The sequence below is a fragment of the Choloepus didactylus genome, chromosome 12, assembly GCF_015220235.1.
Source record: "Choloepus didactylus isolate mChoDid1 chromosome 12, mChoDid1.pri, whole genome shotgun sequence".
Classification (NCBI taxonomy): domain Eukaryota; kingdom Metazoa; phylum Chordata; class Mammalia; order Pilosa; family Megalonychidae; genus Choloepus; species Choloepus didactylus.
The window spans coordinates 41,666,926-41,692,021 of NC_051318.1; the positions used below are offsets into that span (position 1 = coordinate 41,666,926).

Below are 25,096 nucleotides of genomic sequence, written 5' to 3' on the forward strand. Positions count from 1 at the left end.
TGACACATCCTTTCCCTCTATACTAGTTAATTTTCTTTGCAGACCTTCCAGATAACCCATACTCACATCCTCCTCAGCCTAAATGGGGGTGTGGAAGAAACAGATCATGTTTCAAATGATTCCTGCCATACCTCTGAAACTCTTGGGTATGAGGTAAAGCAGATGGCTTGATCCCAGGGTTCCCTGGGGTTCAAGGCTGGGATCATCACTTAATTTCTAATGTGGACCCTGCCCTAAATCCCTTCCAGAGATCACTGCTACTTTAATTTCCTAATAAGGGAAGCAAGGAGGATGACCAGGCCAACGAATTTCATTCAGGAGCTCTGCCTGGGTTAACTGCCACATCTCCTTCCTTCTTGTGAGCATCACCTATTATGAAACAGCATTTATGTCACAACACTGCTTTGCTCTAGGTGTAGTGATATCCCTGAGCTGTCTGAAGCTGGGCTCTTAGCCCTCTCCTGATAGGGTAATAAGGTCTGTGTTCTCCTGGATTATATCTGTGAGCACCCTTCTTACAGATTGACTGATATCTGGGGCATGTGGGGACGTCTTCTGGAATGTACAGCAAAGGCCTGTACTCTGGATAGAACCTCCAGCCTTATTTGGAGTCCTTATTTCAGTCCTCTACACTTTTATTGCCCATTAAGAGTGCAAAGCTAAGGGAAGTTCAAATAAATAAAAATTAAAAGGTTATCAATATAATGAAGAGAGTAAAGAGTGTGGATGTTAGAGTGAGATCACAGACCTACAACTGGACAGTCTAAACCACCACAGGATTGCTTAAGGTTCTTTGCCTGAACTAGATACAAGGGGAAACAGTAGAACGGTCCTGGTTGGCAAATGGGGGTTTGGGGAAGGTTTTGTTTCTTAAAGCAGTATTAGAGGTGAGGGCCCCTAAAGGTAAACGTCTCTAGTCAGATACCCTCGTCAGGAAAGAGCCCCAAGGCCGAGCAGCTGGTCAGTGGGCCCACGTGCCCCCAGCCCCCAGGCTTTCTTCCTTCTCCGTCTCCTGCAATGTCTTGTGTTTGGAAGCCTGCTCCTTTCTTATAGAACTGTAAACTGTAAGCTTCTTAAAAGGGGTTCTGTGTCTCTGCACATTTGGACCCCTAGCACCTACCCCACACATACAGTGCCCACGTGCAGGTAAGGACCTCAATATTGAGCTCACCTGTCACCCACCTAGACATTCTGATGCTGTACTAAGGAGTCAGCCCCTGAAGACATGTTTGAGTTTCTTCCCTTTCTTTCTACCATAATTTTTATTATAAATTTATACATAATCATAAATTTATATATATAATTTTAATTTATTATATATTTTCCTTGTAATAAAGATAATATTTTTTTAAAAGAGGTTAACATCCAGAGCAGATGGTCTGTTATAGAAGAATCATGGAGAAAGCACACACACACGCATACCCTGGCATTTTATATAATATGTAGCTTCCCATAAGGTAAATTATCTTAACTTCTCCCAACCACCCACATTTTACTAACAGGGCTCCACTAGAAGATACATGTAACAGTAATAAAATCAAGATTTCCTTATAAAGCACAAATTATTTTTTGTGACATTCTGACAAGAACGTTAAAGACAGCGTACAGGATCACATACCCACAGTGTGCCCATGCCTCTGACAGTAGGTGTTTCCAGCCTCATTCACAGTGGAGAATGAAAACTGAGGCAGTCGTGCCTGCCTGGCAGCTTGGCTCACGCTCTGCCCGGTGTGCGGGAACTGTACCCAGGTCTTTGTACCAATCCAGTGTGCTCAGAGAAGATGGCAGAGAAACCAACAGTTGTGTCACATCAGGCGCCAAACTAAAATGAAGTTAAGCATAAAAGAATTTGCCATTCTGGATTCTGTAAAGGTGACGATGCTCTTGAGGCTGTGGTCAGATTCTGAAGATGTGAGAGCAGTGTCACATGCTGCAGGGACCTCTGAAAGACAGGACAGGGGTCCAGCAGGGCAGCCGCAAAAGCAGCCATCAGGCTCCTGGAGCTGAATTCAAGACTGTTCAAAGGCGTCTTGGCTGGGAAGGTCCCCTGGGCACAAGGGCAGTGCAGTACCCCAGGTGCCTGGTGACCCATCAGGATACTGTTCACACAAGGGTGGCCCAAGGAAAATTCCACACGAGACAGGGAGATCATAAAGCCGCCATCCGGTTTAGTTGTTGAGCACCTATTGTGTGCCAGGCTCTCTTCAAGTTACTGGGATACAGGGATCCCTGCCCTCAAGAAATTAAAAATCTAAGGTGGAGACAGATAGGTAAATAACTAATTATAATTAGGTGTGGTAAGTACCCTAACAGAGAATAATTTAAAAATTGCTACTAGCTCAAAAGTTAGTGAACATACCATACTAATGTGGGAACTCTATTTTATGCATGATTTTTTGGTAAACCTACTTCTCTAATAAAAAAAAAAAATTACTGAACAGTATTTCTGCCCGGAGTGATGTCAGGGAATGATATAGGGAGAAGGTCATGTTTGAGTGGGAGCTCGGAAAAGAGCAGAGAAAATATAACTGGATTTGAACTGAGTCAAAGAGTTCAAACAGAGACTTTCCGTTCCAGGCCGTTAAGGTGCAGTGTGGATTGACCAGGAGTTTGAGGGTGGACTGGAGGGTCTGCTCCTGAAGGGCTGCCGTCTCTCTCCCACAAGCTGCTGGGAACGTTTCTTCCTGGGAGGCAGCTGATCTCCTTGCATTGGCCTTACTGAGCTTTCTGTTTCCCGTTTGTCTGTTTCCCCAGCACGAAGTCCAGTGTTCTCCCACTTATCCTCCTCTCTTCAGGGACTCTGGACCATCCGGGCATACAAGGCTGAAGAGAGGTTTCAGGAACTGTTTGATGCACACCAGGATTTACATTCAGGTCTGTAAGTCTCGGGAAACTGTTGCACAGCATGAATGACATGCTACCTTCTCAGACTTGAGGGTTTCTCTCCCTGGGGCCGGCCCCATGTCCTTCCCTTCGCACATCTCCCTTCGTTGCCCCTTCCCCTTGGATTTGACTACTCGGTGAATCCTCTTTGCACTTACTTTGTTTCCCAGTCAAACCGCTGCTTTTCTTCCCCTGACTGGCTTGTGTGTTTCTTCCGTCACTGTGCCCTGTAGCTTTCTGTTCCTTTATACCAAAGGTCAGCAACCTTTTTTTTCATAAAAGGTCAGATAATAAATATTTTAGACTCTGTGGGCCATACCATCTGATGAAAACACTCACCTCTGCCGTTGTAGTGTAAATACAGGCGGAGATAAAACAAGCCAATGGGCATGGCTGTGTTCTAATAAAACTTTATTTATAAAACAGGTGGGCTGTTCTTGGCCCACCAGCTCTAGTTTTCCAGCCTTCACTTTAGAGCAAGCCATGTGGCAGAAGTGACCAGGGAAATCAGTTTCCTGATTTTCTGAGTTGCCAACCACTTGATGTGTTATTCTTTCTCTCAGTGAAGTTTTCTTCCTTTGAGAAAGTTCAGAATTTCCTCTAAATCTATAAAATCTGGCCTATCTTTCCAATCTTTATTGCATTTCAAAGATAATGTGGACCTTTGAAAATACAGTCCATTTAACAAGATGGCTATTTAGATACAGACTCCCAAGGAATATCCATGGAGTGAGGCCCTGTAGTAAGTATGGGAGGTGCTGAAAACAAATCAGGAGCTGTGCTTTCTGCTATTGGAGAACGGGTCTTTTAATGTTGTGAGAGGGTGAGCTTCATATTGAGACCCAGCTCTACAAAAAATGGATTTAGACCATTTTTCCATGTTTTTTATTATCATCTGTATTTCTGTTTATAAACTCTGAGTTGAACATGTCTCTGCATGCTTCCCACAAAGCCACCGCACTGTTTCATATGTGCACCATATATTGTCTTATATCACTGAGTCTTCCGGACTCTTGGGGTTCCTTGGGTGTGCAACTCTGCACCAGCTGCTGCATTGCTCCCCAACTCTGTGTAAAGCTTTTGATCACTCAACTGAGCAAAATTCTCTTCCATGTTTGATGCAGCTAATACAGTGTTTCTGCCTATTCATTATGCTTCTTTTGGTTCCTAAATCCAGAGGCTTGGTTCTTGTTTTTGACTACTTCCCGATGGTTCGCTGTGCGTCTGGATGCCATCTGTGCCATCTTTGTCATCAGCGTTACCTTTGGGTCCCTGATTCTGGCCAACAGTAAGTACAGATGTGAATAACTATTCATAGTATGATTACAATTTATAGTGGCGTTCACAGTTGTTAAGTTAGACTCTTGCCACCTTGTCTAATATACTGTTTGGTTCTAGTGAATTATTGTATTAAGGTGTTTAAGGTGTATCCAGTTGAATATGATTCAGCAGTGTGGCCCATTTAGGGGAATTGTTTTAATCCCGATGGGTTCCTGTTATCTTTCTTTGAATGGATTGAGGCCACACCAACGTAGCAAGCTGAGGCTCTGAACGTTCCTGGTGGTGTCTAGTGGTTGAGCGGAGAGAACCAAGTTTACTAGTAAGCATTTTGTCCAGGGATGGTTTCCGCTTTAGAGGCTACACTGACATATGGTGGTAGTTTCCAGGTGCACTAGGTTGAGAACAGTTCTCCACAGGAAACGAGCACCATCATCACTGCCACGTGGTACCAGATGAGCAAGTGTTGGCACAGATGGCATGAGTTCACCATCCCTGTTATTCCTTAGTAACATGATGCGAGTACGATTTTAGATTCAGAAATATTGGCTATTAGAACACATTGCCTTATTTTTAGTGATTTCCACCTGGTGGTTGTATTGGATGTAGAAAGTGGAATTATGTAATGGTCCTTGAAACCGTAATGCTGAATGAATGAATAATGACATTATTCCTCACATATGTTCTACTGTTTTTCAAATGTATGTCTGTCCTGTTGGGATTAATAAATTCTTGTAATAGTCTTTCCAGATTCAGGGTGGCTTTTTTCATTGATTGGTCTCAACAACAGATATTAAAAGTGCAGCTACTATCATGTAAATGCAAATTGTTTAAACATTATAAAGGGGTCCTCTTGGTAAAGTGACAGATGAAATCAGACTCGGGGCTAGGAAAACTGGACTGACTTTATTCCCCTTTTCCTCCTATTTAGCTTTGGATGCTGGGCAGGTTGGCCTGGCTTTGTCCTACGCCCTCACACTCATGGGGATGTTCCAGTGGTGCGTTAGACAAAGCGCCGAAGTTGAGAATATGGTAATGTTTATCTTAACATGCTTAGTCTTTTCAAGTCTTCCTGCCATTAAATGGCATAAAAGCAATTCTTATGTAAAATATTAAAGCTGTTATTTTTACATCATAGCTAACAGAGTTTTTCAGATCCTTCCTCCATCTGTTTAAAGTTAATGTAAAATAAAATATATACATTTTTTCCTCAGTCTTATGTATGCTATGTCAGCAGGTTTATAGTCATCACAAGCTGTCTTCAAAATATAATAAATGTCTCTGTAGGAGGGAGGTTCTGAAATACTAGAGAGGATATAAGCTAATTTCTTAGAGGCCTGATTATTTTTGTTTTTTAATAGGTAATTCCTCATTCCTGGTAAAACTCAGTATTTTGCAGTTGTTGTAATTATTAGGGTCTCCCCTCCCCCATTTTGGCATTTATTCGTCTATGTGATGTACAGAAGGCAGGAGGGCTTGAACTGGCAGTTGTTCCTTTCTGGTACGGCAAGCCCACCATTGCGATGTGCCAGTCAAAGGTGTCCGTTTCTGGTTGTTTGGGAGGGATTAGTCAATGTGTAAATTATCTCCTCTTTTGAGTATTAGCACCTTCTACTAAAGAGAGAAAAACAGTGAAACTGAAATCTTTCCATTTCACTCTTCTAATAAAGGAGAAAATGACTAATCATTAAAATGACCTTTGAACATCCAGTTAACTATCCAGTTTAACTATTATGTGTGTTGCAAAAGAGTGTTGACTGGTGACCATATGTTTTTCTTTTACAAAATCCTCTTCCTTTTTTTGAGATGAAAAAAGTGGATACATAAAATCTTAGCATTCATTCATCTGCTTTAGTTTTAATATAACACTGAAGGATGCAACCATAATGAAAATGTTGTAGGATGATGAGCAACCTGTAAATAATCAAAATCTTCAACAATCTCCTGCTTCTCTCCTCTGAGGATATAAGACCTGAGTTATTCTTAACCAACTGTGTATAAATGACGTAAATTTCATATACATTTTCTTAAAATCCATAAATGTCAACCTCCATTTCTAACCTATGTGGATGTCATCTCTCTTTCAGATGATTTCAGTGGAAAGGGTGATCGAATATACAAACCTTGAGAAAGAAGCCCCTTGGGAATGTCAGAAGCGCCCACCGCCAGCCTGGCCCCACGAAGGAGTTATTGTCTTTGATAATGTTAACTTCACGTACAGTTTAGACGGACCTCTGGTATTGAAGCACCTGACGGCACTCATTAAATCAAGAGAAAAGGTTTGTTTGAACCCTCTTGCCTCTTTAAAATTCCACCTCAAGACTGAACACTGCTCCTACTCGTTGGCTTCCTGGTGAAGGTTTCAAGGAGACTTTCTCCTCTGTGGATACAGATTAGGCAGGTTGTACTACAGAAAATTCTTTCTTGGAAACTAACTATGGAATGTGGTTATCAACATTTCTTTCCTCACGGTTGTAAGCTGTTTTCACAGTGGTTGGTGGGTCCTATGTCCCAGAGCTGGCATTTATTAACCTTACATGGGAAAATAGATTTGACATCTAATCAGTCATGCCTATATCTTTTAAATCAACCCTGGCTCTTCCCTGCTCCTTGTCACTAACCCCCCAACATCTAGTTCCTATCAATTCTTACATCTTTACATTTCTCAAATCCTTTCCGTTCTCTCCACTGCTGCAGCTTCCATTCAAGGCCTCCTCCCCTGTCCTTGGACCTTTTCCCAAGCCTTACCCTTCTCTAACCCATTCCCTGCCCTCCTACTCCCAAACCGTCTTTTGTTTTTTCTAAAACACAACTTCGATCCTCACGTGGCTCCTTGACAGCTTCTGACCTGTGCGAGCTGCCTGCTGGAATGCAGCGAGGCCCCCTGTCCACTCCAGCAGAAGCTGCCTGACCAGCTGTTGGCCACCAGAATCCATGACCCAGTCAGGGATCGCAGACCAGAGACCCAGAGACTAGGGCAACATCAATTATAGGAACGCCAACAGGGGCAAAGGATGATGCACGTGGGAGATGGCCAAGAAGTGCGTGAGCTGATTCTGCCAAGTCTAAGTCAGCCAGCAATGTTCTTAACAGGATGGGGGCCCTTGGCTGCTACTCAGCAGGCTCTTGGAGGGATGGACCCAGAACAGACAAGGCAGTAGGGTGCTCTCTGTCTGCCTGCTTGTCCAGCCTTGGCCCCTAACATGCTCATAACCCCTGGAGTCAGGGTGCTCTCTGTTCTTTCAGAAACATCAAGTGCTCCCTTGCTCCCCATGAGGTACATGCTGCCCCTCACCCCCACTTCACTTCCCATTTCCTTCCATTGTCTGTTGAGAGGCAGTTCTGATGCCTCTGTCTCTGTATCATCTCATATGTTCCTTTAACAGAGCTTTTATGTCATGATTGTAATTGCAGGTCTGAATCCACACAACCCTGAGGCTTCTAAAGGTCAGGGAGCACCTCATATTCATCTTTGCTCCCAGAAAGTGGCCTGCTGTGTGGCACGTAGTGGGTGCTGAGTGATTGTTTGCTGTGAGAGTGAGTAATGTGCAGGTGTGAAGAAGCCAGTAACAAAAACACACATACAGTAAAACATGCCTCCTGTAAGCAACCTGTTATCTAGATGTAAATATTAATCTACTTACATCTACTTACAGCTTAATCTACTTACAGCTGCTCTTTTAAACTCCTATCAGAGGTCCATTTAGTGGACTATAGCATACTTTAATGAATGATACCCTGGTGACGTGAAAGAATAAATGTACCACTTAATGCCCAAATGATACCCAGGCAGCAGCTTTAGTAAGTCATTTGGTAAAAGCAAGATCCTAATTATTTCCACAGCTTCCTTGGAGGTTGAGAAGAAACTGAGGACTGCTGTATAGGGAAAACATTAACTGCAGCTCTTAAGGAAAGTAATGTCTTTCTCGTTTCCTTCCTTGTTTACTCCCAGACAAGGCATTTATCAGATTTTACGTTGTAAACACTTCTTTTAATTTGCATACATCTTAACTTTCCCGTAAAACAATAAAACATGAGTTAGCTAAGAAACCCTGTTGTAAAACTTAGAAAATATATCTCCGGATTTGTATTCTTCAGTCTTAAAACCGCCAAATTTTAGGATTAACTGCAATTCTAACATGATTGAGGGTAGATTGAATTTGAAGACTGGGTTATTATAATTACAACAACTTGACTTTGGTTTGTTTTTGGTCCACTCACAGTGCCATATTTGGCTCCATTTATGTATTTAGAAATTGTATGCAGGCAGCGTAGTCATGAAATAATTTCACTCTGCTTGTGCATCTCTCAGGTTCCCTCTTCATCTGCCTGTCCCAGCTCCCATTATCCCAGGACACCCCTTTAGTGTTGCATTTGATTGAGAGAGGCACTGTCGCAGGGCAGGACGTAGGACTCTGCCAACACAGCAGAAATGGTGTTTTATTTTCTTTAAATTGTTTCCTCTGCTGCCCAGATTCCAGGAAGTTACAATAAATATGAAAATGTAATAGATAACTAAACAGATTTCTAATTCATGGAAGAAATAGCAAATAAAAATAAAGACCAAAATGAAACAAATACTACCCTAGGCTTCCTGGTTAGATTTTAAACTCCGGCTGCATTTTTCATTTAGATGATTTCGTGGTTGATTTCATCATTTTAGAGAGTACTGGGCCATTTTAAAGCATTTTCCAGCTCTAGAGGTAGATTGATTTTAGTGTTGGGGTATGTGTGTGTGTGTGTATGTGTGTGTGTGTGTGTGTGATTTTTTTTTTTTTTTGCTCAGAGCTATTACTTGGATAATACGTTTTTACAGATGTGTATTAGACCTTGCTATAATGTGCAAAAATATTAGTTTCCTACATTTGCTCCTTTTTTACATATTCTCTTAGAACCCCTCCCTCATGCCCAGATTGTCCCACTTCCCCTTCTAGCTTTCTCATTCTTTGCTGGTCAGAAACTGGTTTCTGAACCAGCAGCAGCACATCAGGGAGCTTGTTAGAAATGCAGAACCTCAGTCCCCACCCAGACCTCCTGAATCAGAATTGCATTTGAGGGAGATCCCCGGAGATCGGTGGTCTCCTAACAGCACTCTAAGTCATCTGTCTCCCACAAGCAGTTTCTGATGACTGAAAACCTATGTTTACCCAGAAACTTCCTTTGGCAATTTGAAATTGAGCCAATGAATTATCCCAGCCCCTCTGTCTGAACCTGACTACAAAGCCCTGTGCCACTTACCATTCTACACATTGTCTTACCTTTATATTTTTAAAATCGTGAATTTTCATTATCATTTATGTTCTGTGTTATTCTGAGTTTTCTGCATTTATTTGCACTTTTTCAGTAGACTCTGTCCTCTATCATGGGCAGTTTCATCCTACTCCATCCATCTCCAATATCAGTCTCTTTTCCTATACCAGCCTCCTGCAGGGTCCTAAAGGTTTTTCACCACAGGCCCTGCCCGGAATCAGAGCCCACCAAGCTTAGCAGTATATTTGAGGCCCTTTCACCACCATTTCACGGGATCAAAAATTGGTGTCACTGCCAAGCAGGGTACCAGGTCTGTCTGGCCCATTCCCTGGACACCTTGTGGCCACTTAGCTGCAGGTTTCTCTCCCGGTCCTGGCTGTGCTGCTGACATTTGTAGCCCACCTGGCTACAGACACCCTCTTTGCTCCAAAATGTCTGGTGTCGTGCCCCATACAACTCACCTGCATCCCATATTGTGCATTAAGTGTCTAGCACTAGGATCTATATGGTAAGCCTGTTTCTTTAACCTTAACTTCACCTCTCCCCAGGTTCTCCCTTATAGGTGAACAGAGGGAATAAGTGTGTGGCCCCATTGAAGTGACTTTTCAGCCAGTTCTCACCCCTGTCACTACATAAGTAGGCAGTCTGCAGAGGTACACGGACCTGGTTTGAGTTCTGTTCTGCCCCTTATGAGCTCTCTTGCTTCAGACAGGTTAATTAATCTTACCAAGCTCCACTCTTCTTTTTTGAAAAATGAAACCAATAGGACCCAACCTCTAAGGTTGTTGTGTAACTTACATGATATGAGACCTGTAAAGTACCTAGCAGAAACTAGCACAAAGTAAATGCTTGCTAAAAGATAGTTGTCATTATCATAGGCTGCAAAATGAATTTAACTACTTATACTGCATAAATTATTGTCTTCCCCATGAAAACAAGGGACTGGCCATTTGCTATTGTTTTTATGATTATAGGATTCACCTGCCACGTCCTCTTCTCTGCCCAGCTTCCCTTATACCTGAATGAACAATCAGCCTTAAACCCCTCAACTCCCTACGAAATGTCTATTTTGTACCAGACACCACAGGTAATACAAAGGTGAACCCAATACGGATCCTGCTGTCAAAACATACAATCTAGCAGAAGAAACAAGGCAGTCTATAAATGGCTCTTAAATAAGTTAGAATGGTGCCAGAAAGAGACTTAGCCCTTTTTCGTAAGCATCTAAAAAATGTTTCTATGACATCATTTAGGGGTGGGAGAAGTCTGCCCGAGGGGATAGGTGGATATTTTCAGGGAATTAAGCATCTGAAACAGGCTCTGTGACATGTGATTAAGCTGTCAACTGGTGGAAATGCAAGAGAAAGCAATCTGGGTAGAGAGACTGGCGTAAGCAAAGGCACAACGTGTATCCGCGGACCCCAGGATTCACGAGGAGTGAGGAATCGGGTACCTACGGGGTATCCTGGGTGTATGAGTTTCCTAGGGCTGCTGTAACAAACTCCCGCAACCTGGGTGGCTTGCAACACCAGGAATTTATTCTCTCACAGCTGTGGAGGCCGAAAGTCCAAAGTCAAGGTGTTGGCAGGGCTACAGCCCTCCAGAGGCTCTGGGGAGACCTTTCCCTGACTCTCGTAGCTTCTGGTGGCTGCAGGCCTTCCTGGCTTGTGGCTTCATCTCTCCAGTCTGCCTCAGTCTTCTCTTCGCCTTCCTCTGCTCTTCTCCTGTCCCTGGACGAGAAGGGCCCTTGTCCCTGGACTTAGGGCTCACCCAGATAATCCATGATGATCTCATCCCAAGAACTTTAACTTAATTGCATCTGCAAAGGCCCTTTTTCCAAGTGAGGTAAAATTCACAGGTTCCAGGGCTTAGCTCAAGGACGTACATTTTGGGGGGCCACCATTCAACCTGCTACTGAGTATATAATGCATAAACTACTACCTATGTAGCATACATTTTCACACTTAATCCTCACAACTGCCTGATAATCCCAAGGAAGCAGACTCCTGGAGGTGAAGCATGGAAAGGAAAGTTGGGACAGTTCTGTGGAGTGGGGAGAGCCAGGTGCAGAGCTGTCCTGGGGAAGTTTGATGTGAGAGGTGAGTGCACGTGGATTATAGGGGGAGGACACGGGAGGCAGGAAGCCAGGAGTTGTGCTGTACCCGGCAAGACATAATGGGGAAGGTAGTTTCACTTTTGAGAATCAAGCTAATGTCAATTAAAACAAAGCTATAACACCCGGGCGTGTGAATGTGCCAGGAAATGAGTGGGAGCGTGAATCGGCACCGTATTTCTGCAGGGTGGTTTGGCAGTACTTAACAGCCTCCTAAAAATGTTCATACCTGTTTCTCAGCAATCCCACACCTGATTTTTTTTTTAATTTTTTTTCCAATTTTTATTTTTATTTTTTTTTTCCCAATTTTTAAGGAAATAATTAAGGTTGTTTGCAAAGATTTAGCATCAAGGGTGTTTAACAGTGTTATTTCTACTAGCAAGAGACTAGAAATAGCCACAAAGAGAGGACTGGTTAAATAAAGTATCATATGTACTATAATATCATATGACCATCAAAATAAATATTTTATGAACTATTAAGTGAAAGTAGATTGCAGTATGTTCACATTGATCCTATTTTGTTTAAATATATGGGATTATTTCTTCAGGAACACATGTACGTACACACACACACACACACACACACACACACACACACACACACCCAGAAAGAAAATGCACCACAAGTTAAGAGAGGTTCTATAAGAGTGATGGGATTGTGGCTGGTATTTATTACTTTCCAAATTCATTTGACCTGATGATTAGTGTGTGTTTAAAGGCTAATACAGTCTTGCACTTGGTGGTGGCTGTGGGAATTAGATTGAGGGATTGAGTCAAAAGACAACCCAGAAATAGCATCTTCAGGGCTTGGCACCAGGCTATCAATAAGGTGAAAGTTTAGAGCCTGTGAGTGATGAAATTGAAATGGGGAAATCAGAAGGAGCAGCTGTTTTAAGTGAGGCTTTAGTATTGATTGTGGTTGAGTTTCACATATGAAAAGGTAATACAGTGCAACTGTCTGATGTGTTGGTGTGGTCCTGAGAGCCAGCTTAGCTTAGTTGGGGAAATGTAGAGAGGCAGTTCCAAACCAACTGAAAGAACACTGTCTCAGAATGTCTTTTTTTTTTTTTTTTTTTCCCTGTTAGTTATAGTCTCTAGTTTATGTTGATTGCATCCCTCCCCCAATGCCTCTCCATGTTTAACACCATGCAAGGTTGACATTTGCTTGTTCTCCCTCGTAAAAGAACATATTGGTACATTTTATCACAATTGTTGAACACTCTAGATTTCACCAAGTTACACAGTCCCAGTCTTTATTTTTCCTCCTTTCTTCTGGTGACACACATGCTCCCAACCTTCCTCTCTCAACCGTATTCATAGTTACCTTTGTTCAGTGTACTTACATTGCTATGCTGCCATCTCCCAAAATTGTGTTCCAAACCACGCATTCCTGTCTTCACCTATCACCCTTAGTGCTCCCTTTAGTATTTTTTATAGGGCGGGTGTCTTGTTCACAAAGTCTCTCATTGTCTGTTTTTCAGAAATTATTTTGAGCTCTCCCTCATATTTGAAGGACAGCTTTGCTGGATATAGGATTCTTGGTCGGTGGTTTTTCTCTTTCAGTATCTTAAATATATCACACCACTTCCTTCTTGCCTCCATGCTTTCTGCTGAGAAATCCACAGTCTTATTAAGCTTCCTTTATATATGATGGATTGCTTTTCTCTTGCTGTTTTCAGGATTCTTTCTTTGTCTTTGACATTTGATAATCTGTCTTGGTGTAGGCCTATTCAGATCTATTCTGTTTGGGGTATGCTGTGCTTCTTGGATCTGTAATTTTATGTCTTTCATAAGAGATGGGAAATTTTCATTGATTATTTCCTCTATTATTGCCTCTGCCCCTTTTCCCTTGTCTTCTCCTTCTGGAACACCAATGATACGTACATCCTTGTACTTTGTTTCATCCTTGAGTTCCCAGAGACGTTGCTCATATTTTTTCATTCTTTTCTCCCATCTGCTTCTTTGCGTGTAGGCTTTCAGGTGTTTTGTTCTCCAGTTCCTTAGTGTTTTCTTCTGCCTCTTGAGATCTGCTGTTGTATGTTTCCACTGTGTCTTTTGTGCTGTGCCCTTCATTTCCATAGATTCTACTAGTTGTTTTTTTGAACTTCCGATTTCTGCCTTATGTATGTCCAGTGTTTTCTTTACAGCTTCTATCTCTTTTGCGAAATCGTCTCTAAACTTTTTGAATTGATTTAGCATTAGTTGTTTAAATTCCTGTATCTCAGTTGAAGTGTACATTTGTTCCTTTGACTGGGCCATAACTTCGTTTTTCTTAGTGTAGGTTGTAGTTTTCTGTTGTCTAGGCATCTGACCTCCTAGGCTACCCCAGTTGGGTTTTCCCAGATGGAACAGGCTCAGGTCACAGAAGGAGGAAATATTCAGTATCCGGTTTCCCTGATGGTTTTTCTTAGAGGACTGACATACCTGTGCTTTTCTGCCTGGCAGGTGCACCTGTTAGCCTGTCACTGGCTGGTGTAAGGGGGTGTGGCCCGTGGCTCTCCTCCCCCAGGCTTTGGGGTATGGTTCCAGTTAGGCAGGCAGTAGAGCTGGGCCCCTCTCTTTCTTCTTGAGAAGCTATACCCCCTCCAGAGAGGTCATCTGCATATCAATAAGTTCTTTGTTTCTCTGACTCTGCTGATCAGAGTGTTTTGATTTTAAAATGGCTGAGGCTGTCTTTACTGCAGAGCGCTGGGGGCTGAAAATGGCTGAGGTTTTCTCCACAGAGAGAGAAAGGGAGAGAAAGCTCCCAGAGTCACCTGTCAGCTAGAGATAGCACCCGATCCTCTGGGCTCCCCATCCTGAGACAGATATGTGCCCCGACTCTCCCAAGGTCAGTTGTCACCAAAAGCCTCTGTGTGCTTGTTGCAGATTCACTGTCTGTATTGAGCAGTTACATTAAAACCCCAGTTGGAGCTGGGCTGAGAGAGTGCTGCTCTCTAGCACCGCGAGGCTTTCATGAGGGAAGGGCTCTCAGCTCTTGGCTCTCAGTGCAGGTCCGCAGTTTTTACTTACAGATTTTATGCTGCGATCTTGGGCATTCCTCCCAGTTCGGGTTGGTGGATGATGAGTGGACAGTCACGTTTGTCTCCCCGCAGTTATTCCAGGTTATTTACTAGTTTTTTGGTCATTTATGAATTGTTTCAGGGGGGTACTAATAGTCTTCCACACCTCTCTATGCCATCATCTTAGCTCCAGCCTCAGAGTGTCTTTTTAAAATGACTGATATTGGTGATATTCTCCTCAGGCAGTTGGTACCACAGTGTAACCTGTGAAAGACTTTGAGGCTACAGTTGTTGGTTAGTTTTTTTGTTTGTTTGTTTTTGGTGTTTTGTTTTTGTGTGTGTGTGAATTAACACCTTCATATCAATGTGCATTTTTTAAATTAGAGAAGTTGTAAGTTTACAGAAAAATCATGCAGAAAATTCAGTTCACATATACTCCTTCTGACACATGCGGTTTTCCTTTAGTGGTACCTTTGTTAAATTAATTTGATTAAGCAGTATTATTGCAATTATACTATTAACTGTAGTCCATAGAACATTAGGATTCACTGTGATGTACTTACTGTCCTACATTTGTTGTGGTTTTTTTACAGTTTTATTGAGTTATATTCACAGACTATACAGTCCATCCAAAGTATACAATCAGTGGCTTTTAGTTTATTCGGAGTTGAGCGTTCATAACCACTGTCAGTTTTAGAAAATTTCATTACTCCAAAAAGAAAAACCCCATACTCTTTAGGAGTCACCTTTCAATCCCTCTATCTTTCCCCAGCTCTCTATAACCTGTAATCTAATTCTGTCTCTATAGATTTATTTATATTTATATTTTATATAAATGGAATCATAAATATGTAGTACTTTGTGTCTGGTTTCTTTCACTTAACATAATGGTTTTTAAAATCATAATTTTTGTTAATTAGAGAAGTTGTAAAAAATGCAGCATTCCCATATTCACCCTTCTAGTTGACACTGTATTAGTGTGGTACCTTTGTTACAAGGAAATAATATTAAAATAGTACTATTAACTATAGTCCATAGTTTACATTAGTGTATTTTTCCCATATACCACCCTATTATTAACACCTTGTATTAGTGTCATACAGTTATAATTCATGGAAGAACATTCTTATACTTGTACTGTTAATCCTCATCCATCGTCCACAACAGGGTTCACTGTGTTTTTTTCTAGTAACATACACAACCCAAAACATCCCTCTTCAACAACATTCACATACATAATTCAGCGCCGTTAATTACATTCACAATAACATGCTATGTAACACTGTCCTACGTTTATTTTTTAAATTTTTTTCTGATAGCATGTATACAACCTAAACTCACCTCTTTTAACCACATCCAAATATACAGTTCATTGGTGTTAGTTGTATTGACAACATTGTGCTACCTTCACCACCATTCATTACCAAAACATTTCCATCACCCCAAACAGAATCTCCGTACCAATTAAGCATTAACTCCCCATTCCCTGCCCTCATCTTAGCCACTGGTAATCTGTATTCTAGTTTCTGACTCTATGAATTTTGCTTATTCTAAACATTTTGTATCAGTGAGATCACACAATATTTCTCCTTTTGTGTCTGACTTATTTCACTCAACATGATATTTTTAAGGTTCATCCATATTGTTGCGTGTATCAGAACTTCATTCCTCTTTACAGCTGAATAATATTCCATGTTGTATACATGCCACATTTTGTTCATCCATCATCTGTTGATTGACACTTGAGTTGCTTCCACCTTTTGGCAATTGTGGATAATATTGCTGTGAATGTTGGTTTGCAAATGTCTTTTTGAGTCCCTGCTTGAAATTCTTTTGGGTATATTCCTAGAGGTGGGATTGCTGAGTCGTATGGTAATTCTATACTTAGCTTTCTGAGGAACTGCCAAATTGTTATCCACATCAGCTATACCCACTTACATTCCCTCCAACCATGAATGAAGTGTTCTTATTTCTCCACATCCTCTCCAACACATCTTATTTTCCATTTTTTAAATAATAGACATTCTTGTGGACGTGAAATGGTATCTCGTAGTTTTGATTTCCACTGATGATGTTAAGCATCTTTTCATGTGCTTTCTGGCCATTTGAATATCTTCTTTAGAGTGATGTTTAGTCAAGTCTTTTGCCCATTTTTTAATTGATTGTCATTTTGTTGTTCAGGTGTAGCAATTCTTTATATACTCTGGATATTAAACTCTTATCAGATATGTTAATATATGTTCCAAATATTTTCTCCCATTCTATATAGGTTGTCTTTTTTCTTTCATGATGAAATCCTTTGGTGCACAAACGTTTTTATTTTTGATGATGTCCCATTTATCTATTTTTTTCTTTTGTTTCTCATGATTCTGGTGTAAAAAAACATTGCCTAACACAAGGGCCTGAAAATGTTCCCTGTGTTTCCTTCTAGGAGTTTTATAGTTTTGATACTTATATTTAGGTATTTGATCCATTTTGAGGAAATTTTTGTATATGATGTGAGGTAGAGGGCCACTTTAATTTTTTTGCATATGGATATCCAGTTTTCCCAGCACCATTTGTTGAAGAGACTGTTCTTTCCCCACTGAGCGGACATGGCATCCGTGTCAGAAACCAGGTGGCCATAAAACAGGGTGATGAAGAAATCTTGAGGGCACTATACTGAGTAAAGTAAGTCAAACAGATAAGGATACATATTGTGTGGTCTCACTGATATGAACTAATTATAATATGTAAACTCATAGACATGAAATATGAATTACCAGGATATAGAATGAGGCTAAAGAAGGGAGGAGTTGCTTATTATGAGCAGAATGTTCAACTAGGTTTGGAAATGGACAGAGGTGACGGTAGCACGTTATTGTGAAAATAACTAACAGTGCTGAAAGGTGTGTGAAGGTGGTGGAAAGGGGAAGCTTAGAGTCATGTATGTCACCAGAAGGAAAGTTGGTGGTTAAAAGATGGGAATGTATAAAACAGTGAATCGTGTGATGGACAATGTCCGTGATTAACTGTACAAATATTAGAAATCTCTCTCATGAACTAGAACAAATGTATGATACTATAACTAGAAGTTAATAATAGAGGGGCATATAGGAAAAAATATATACCTGTTGCAAACTATATACTACAGTTAGTAGTATTTTAACATTCTTTCATCAACAGTAACAAATATACTATACCAATACTATGAGTCAAAAATGGAGTGGGGGTGGTTAGGGGTATGGGAGGATTTGAGGGGTTTTTTTTGTTTTTGTTTTTGTTTTTTTGTCTTTGTTTCTTTTCTGGAATAAAGAAAATGTTCTAAAAATTGAAAAAAAAATAATTGTGGTAATGGATGCACAGCAGTGTGATGGTACCGTGGGCAATAGATTATGCACTTTGAATCTTTGGATAATTGTATGGTATGTTAACAATCTCAATAAAATTAAAGTAAAAAAAAAAAACACCTGTTGGGCATAGATGTGTGCTTGATTTCTGGATTCTCAATTCAATTCTATTGGTTTATATGTCTGTCCTTGAGTCAGTACCATGCTGTTTTGATTACAAAAGCTTTGTAATAAGTTTCAAAATCAGGAAGTGTGAGTACTCCAATTTTGTTCCTTTTTTCAAGTGTTTTGGCTATTCAGAACCCTTTACCCTTCCAAATAAATTTGATGATTGGCTTTTCCATTTCTGCAAATAAGGCTGCTGGAGTTTTGGTTGGGATTGTGTGGAATCTGTGAAACGCTATGGGTGGCATTAACATCTTAACAATATTTAGTCCATGAACACAGAATATCCTTCCATTTATTTAGGTCTTCTTTGATTCTTTTAGTAGTGTTTTATAGTTTTCCAAGTACAAGTCCTTCACATCCTTGGTTAAATTTATTTCCAGATATTTGATTCTTTTTGTTGCTATTGTAAGTGGAATTTTTTCTTGATTTTCTCTTCAGAATGTTCATTAATAGTGTACACTACTGATTTTTGCGTGTTGATCTTGTACCATGCCACTTTGCTGAATTAACATATTAGCTCTAAGAGCTTTGCTGAGGATATTTCAGAATTTTCTGTATATAGGATCGTGTCATCTGCAAATTGAGAAAGTTTTACTTTTTCCTTTCCAATCTGGATGTTTTTATTTCTTCTTTTGCCTAATTGCTCAGGCTAGAACTTCCCATAGAATGTTGAATAACAGTGGTGACAGTGGGCATCCTTGTCTTGTGCCTTATCTTAGAGGGAAACCTTTCCATCTTTCACCGTTGGGTATGTTAGCTATGGTTTTTGCATGTATGCCCTTTATCATGTTGAGGAAATTTCCTTCTATTCCTAGTGTTTTAAGTGTTTTTAAAGTGTTGGATTTTATCACATGCCCTTTCTGCATCAATTTACATGATCAGGGTTCTTTTTTTCTTTGTTCTATTAATGTGGTGTATTACATGAATTGGTATTATGTTGAATCACCCTTCCATATCTGGGATAAATCCCACTTGATCCTGGTGTATAATTCTTTTAATATGCTGTTGGGTTCAGTTTGCAAGTATATTGTTTAGGATTTTTGCATCTATAGTAATAAGAGATATTGGTCTATAATTTTCTTTTCTTGTGGTGCCTTTATCTAGCTTTGGTATTAGGGTGATGTTGACCTCATAGAATGAGTTCAGGAGTGTTCCCTCCACTTCAGTTTTTTGGACGACTTTGAGCAGAATTGGTGTTAATTGTTCCTGGAATGATGGGTAAAATTCTCCAGTGACACCTTCAGGTCCTGGGCTTTTATTTGTTGGCAGGTTTTTGATTACCGATTCAATTTCTTTACTCTTTATTAGTCTGTTGAGATTTTCTGTTTCTTCTTGAGTCAATGTAGGTGGTTTATGTGTTTCTCAGAAATTTGCCCATGTCATCCAGGTTTATCTAATTTATTGTTGTATAGTTGTTCATAGTCTCCTCTTATAATCCTTTTTTATTTCTGTGGGGTTGGTTGTAATGGCCGTCCTTTCATTTCTGGTTTCAGTTGTTTGCTTCCTTTCTCTTTTTTTTGGTCAGTCTTGCCAATGGTTTGTCAATTTTTGATCTTGCCAAAGAACCAATTTTGGTTTTATTGATTCTAATTTGTTTTTACTGTTTCATTTATCTCCACTGTAATCTTTGATATTTCCTTTCTTCTGATCACTTTGGGTTTACTTTATTCTTCTTTTGCTAGAGCTTGACTGTGAACTTAGTCTCTTCTTTTATAATTTAAGTATTTATTGCTATAAATTTCCCTCTCAGTACTCCCCTTGCTGCCTCCCATAAGTTTTAGTATGTTGTGTTTTCATTTCATTTGCCTCAAGATATTTCCTAATTTCCCTTGTGATTTCTCCTTTGATCTATTTGTTGTTTAAGAGTATGTTTAATTTCCATATGTGATTTTTCTAGTTCTCCCTCTGTTATTGATTTCTAGCTTCATTCCATTGTGGTCAGAGAAGATGCACTGTATGATTTCAATGTTTTTTAATTTATTGAGACTTGTGTTTTGACCTAACATTTGGTCTGTCCTGGAGAATGACTCATGTGCACTAGAAAAGAATGTGTATTCTGAGGCTGTTTGGTGGATTGTTCTTTATATTTCTGTTAGGTCTAGTTAGTTTACGCTATCATTCAAATCTTCTATTTCCTTATTTATCTTCTTTCTAGAAGTTCTATTCATTATTGAAAGTAGTGTGTTGAAGTCTTCTGTTATTAATTAGAACCATCTATTTCTCCCTTCAGATCTGTCAGTAATTGCTTCATATATTTTGTGACTCTACTGCTATCTGCATCTATATAGTTGTTATGTCTTGTTAAATTGACCCCATTTTCAGTATATAGTGACATTCTCTGTCCCTTATGACAGTTTTTGACTGATACCAGTATAGCTACCCCAGCTCTCTTTTGGTTACTATTTGCATGGTATATATATATTTTCCATCCTTTCACTTTCATCCTACTTCTGTCTTTGAATTTAAGGTGAGTCTCTTGTAAACAGAGCATAGTTGGGTCATGCTTTGTTATCCACTCTCCAAATCTCTGCCTTTTGAATGGAGAATTTAATCCATTTATATTTAAGGTTAATATTGATAATGCAGGACTTTCTTCTGCCATTTTACTGTTTGATCTTTGTATATCTTTTATCTTTTTCTCCCTCAATTCTCCCGTTAATGCATCCTTTCAGTTTTATTTGATTTTTGAGTCCTTCTCATTTCTTTAGGAAAAATATTTTTCATGTATTTTCTGTGGTTTCCATGGGGTTTAAATTTAGCATTCTAAGGCTATAGCAATCACAGTTGATTTGATACCAACTTAACTTCAATAGCATACATATACACTGTTCCTATAGCCCTCCCCCCTCTTTTTGTTATAGTTGTTACAAATTATAACTTCATGCATTTAATGTCCAAAACCATAGACTTATCATTGCTTTTTATTCATTTGTATTTTAGAACCTGTAAGAAGTGTGAAGTGGTGTTACATACTAAAAAATTCAATACAGTAGTACTGGCACTTATAATTACTCATATGTTTACCTTTATTGGAAGGTTTTATTTCTTTATGCTGCTTTGATCCACTGTCTATTGTCCTTTCCTTTTGGTATGAAGAACTCCCTTTAGCATTGCATGTAGGGCAGATCTAATGTGATAATGAGTTCCCTCAGTTTTTGTTTATTTGGGAATATCGTAATCTCTCCCTCGTTTTGAAATACAGTGTAACTGGATATAGACTTCTTGGTTGGTAGTTGTTTACTTACAGAAATTCAAATATTTCATACATTGCCTTCTCATCTCCATCATTTCTGATGAGAAATCAGCCCTTAATCTTATTGGGACTTCCTTGGACCTGACACATTGCTTTCCTCTTGCAGCTTTCAGAACTTTTTCCTTGTCCTTGGCGTTCGATAGTTTGACCACTGTGTGTCTGGGTATGGTTATCTTAGAGTTTATCCTTTTCGGATTTCACCGGGCTTCTTGAATGTGCATATTCATGTCTTTATTAAATTTGGGAAGTTTTCTGTCATTATTTCTTTGAATATTCCTTCTACCCCTTTCTCTCTTTCTTCTTCTTAAGGGACTCCCATAATGGACATATTGATATGCTTGATGGTTCCCACTTGATGGTCTCTCAGGTTCTGTTTGCTTTTTTTTTTCCATTCTTTTTTCTTTCTGTTCCTCAGCCTGAATCATTTCAAGTATCTTGTCTTTTAGTTTACTCATTCTTTCTTCTGCCTTCTCCATTCTGCTATTGAAACCCTTAGAGAGCTATTTTCATTTCAGTTATTAGGGTCTTCAACTCCAGAATTTGTTTGGTTTCTTTTTAAAATTTCTATATCTTTATTGAGACTTTCATATTTTTCATTCATTCCTTTCCTGATAGCCTTTAGTTCTTTTTTGTGTTTTCCTTTATCTCCTTGAGTATATTACGGATCATTTTTTTTTAAGTCTTTGTTATATTCAAAGTTGGGTGTTCTTCATTGATGGTTTCTGGATTTTTATCTTGTCCTTTGAATGGGCAGTCACTTCCTGTTTCTTTATTTGTCTTAATCTTTTGTTACACAGTGCACATTTTAATATTTTAAAGTGTTAATTCTGGGATTTAGTCCCTGAGCTCTCTGTTCCCTAAGTTTGTGACCAGCTAATGATAAGACGGAGGTTTCACTGTGTGCCAGGAGTTAACAAAAAACAAACCAAAGCAAAAAACACCTTTCACAGTCTTTGCAAATCAGCTGTGTTGAGTGGTGCTCTCCTTCAGAGTTTAGCCTTCCTATCAAGAAGATCAGCCCAAGGTGAAAGTGAAGTGCAGGGTCCTCTCTGTCTTTTCTGAGCCTGCATCTTATTCTGGGCTTTTACGTGCTCATGGCCTTAGGAATTCCTGTTTACAGGCATTTGACTGTCCTCTCTATTCCCTATGAAATAGACTTTCTCCCCCTCCTGCCTACTCTTTGTGTGACTTAATGGCTTAGAGCAGGTGACCCTTTGTCCCAGGCCATGTTGACATAATTGTTTCTCACACTGCTTTAGCTGTCCACAGGCTGCTTCTGCCTGCAGGAAAAATTCTGGGAGGGTGCACTAGAGAGGAGTTTCCTGGCTCAGTCTTTCATATTCCCACCTGATAGATTGGCACTAACATACAGGTGCTGTAGTAAGTACATAGGGGTTATTCTTCTCCCTCTGGAACAGGGCCAGGAACCCACAGTGGGGGTACAAACTGGCTCCACACCATGCCATGGAGGGGTGGAGGAGGTATTCTGGTTTGCTGATGATACCGTTACACAAAATACCAGAAATGGATTTACTTTTGTAAAGGGGATTTATTAGGTTACAAATTTACAGTTCTAAGGCCATAAAAGGGTCCAAACTAAGGCATCAATAAGAGGATACCTTCACTGAAGAATGGCCAATGGCATCTGGAACACCTCTGTCAGCTGGGAAGGCACATGGCTGGCATCTGCTGGTCCTTTGCTTGCAGGTTGCATTTCAAAATGGTTTTCTCCAAAATATCTCTGGGCTTGTCTCTCTTAGCCTTTCTCTCTCAGCTCCTGGGCATTTAAGCTTCAGGGTCCTCTCTTAGCTTCTCTGGAGCTAAGCATTTCCAAATTCTGGGCTAGCATTTCCAAACATCTCCAGGCATCTCAAAGTGTCAGCAAGCATCTCTCCAAAAGTCTCTCAGCTGCTCTGAGCTCCTTCTGTCTGTGAGCTCACTTATAGGATTCCAGTGATTTAATTAAGGCCCTCCCCGAATGGGCAGGGTCTACATCTCCATGGAAACAATTTAATCAAATGTTTCCACCCTAATTAACAGAGTAATCAGTCTGCCCCCACAAGATCACATTAAAGAACATGGCTTTTTCTGCGGGGCATAATATATCCAAACTGGCACAAGGAGGGTCCAGCAAGGGCACCAACCATTTGTAAAGCTGCATTTTCTCGATTCTGCACTTTCCCAGTTACTGCACCCCTTTGTTTTTCAGGGTTCTGCGGAAAATGGCTCTCCTGGTTTTTCCTAATTGCTCAGGGATACTGTGTGGGGAATGGCCCACTGGGGAGTCTTACACTTCCATCGTGGTTGACCAGAAATGCAGACTTACAGTTTTGATGACTGAACAGTAGAGAAGAATAGCCAAAGCCAGAGTTGCTTTGAGTTGCTTTTCTCTCATTATCTTTATTTGAGGTCAGAGCTCAGAGTGCTGTTGTCTTAGGCAGCCCTTCGTGTCTCCTGCCTTCAAAAAGCACATCGCAGCCACTATCAGCAGCCCTCAAAGGTTCTGGTTTGCACAGGTGGATAAGTTTTCAATAGAGCCATTAGCACATGAGCCTCCTTACATTCTTGAAAACTGCGTGTTCGCTTGTGTCTACATGTGTATTGATTTACATATGAGAACCCCCAGACATACACAGAAACAGGACCTACCTTTTTGCAGAATACAGCCTATCTGTAAAATATAAACTGAGACTTGATGTGAGGTAGAAAATGGCTAGAAAAGACAGTAAATTAGCTAAACTACTTTTTTTATTTCTAGTCTGTAAAAGTAAAAATAAATTTTTTGGAATGCTGTTATTGATTTTACAGATTTAATTTGTTCAATTTGTAACTATTCAAATGGAGATAATATGTGAAGTTCCTAGCATATAAACAGTAAAGTTGAGCCCTCTCTGTTTAAAACAATGAGTTGTAATAATCTACTGAATTTGCTTTACAGATGATTGAAGGCAGGTCTTAGGCCCTTTATTGATTCCAGATTCCTAAATAAAGATGATGTAGTCTCTTGGGTAGCTCCCACAAGTGAGTTTGCACTGTATCAAACTCACTGATAAAAAGGCCAGTTGCTGCATACAGGTTTCAATGTAAACCTCTAGAAGTCAGTTTTTATAATACAGTTTCATTCTTGAGCAGTGTTTCACTGCATTATACTGATTCTTTGATCTTATTGTCAATTCACTTAGTTTCTCCCTGCTACAGTTTTAATAAGAATGATTCTCAACATGTATCATTCCCAAGGGGGACAATTATAAGTATTAATTGATTTGTAAAATGCCTTCTGAACTGCTCAGATGAAAGGCCCCATAAAAATAGCAAATGTTATTTGTGGTGCTGCTGTTGTTGATGATTTTGTTGTATCTATTTTGGCCACTTACTGTCTTTTAAGACCCTGAGACCTTCATTTAAAAAGTTTAAGGTATTACCTTTTAAGACAGAACATAGGCAGATACTTAGTATCAGGAAGTAATTTGGTCTTACCAAAGACTAATTCTTCTTAAATGATAGGATGATGGAAGAATGAATACCTGTTTATATACAGCACTTCCTACTTGAATTGTTGACATCTTGGTGAAATTAAATGAGAGATTCCCAAGGGTCTTAATACCCACACCCTAGGAATAAAGCTAATACAAAAACCGACTCCTCCTAGGCCACTTAGGGAACTGATGGTTTTTCTCTGTCAGTAGACTGAATCTGTCACTTTTAACTCTTCTTTAGACCAGTGGTTCTTGACCAGAGTCAGTTTTGCACCCCACGGGACATTTAGCAAAGTCTGGAGACATTTTTTTATTGTCACAAGTTGGGGAGCAGGTGCCGGT

At 40.0% G+C, this 25,096-nt stretch overlaps 1 protein-coding gene across 5 annotated transcripts in view; it reads left to right on the plus strand.

Moving 5' to 3' along the window:
- Positions 1–25,096, plus strand: part of ABCC4 (ATP binding cassette subfamily C member 4) — a 278,085-nt gene that overhangs the window by 194,752 nt on the left and 58,237 nt on the right. For all 5 annotated transcript variants that reach the window (XM_037800386.1, XM_037800387.1, XM_037800388.1 and 2 more), the window contains exons 22-25: positions 2,755–2,874; positions 4,061–4,171; positions 5,093–5,193; positions 6,249–6,440. In XM_037800386.1, the coding sequence (XP_037656314.1) occupies positions 2,755–2,874; positions 4,061–4,171; positions 5,093–5,193; positions 6,249–6,440 (524 nt within the window). The remainder of the gene's footprint in view (positions 1–2,754; positions 2,875–4,060; positions 4,172–5,092; positions 5,194–6,248; positions 6,441–25,096) is intronic.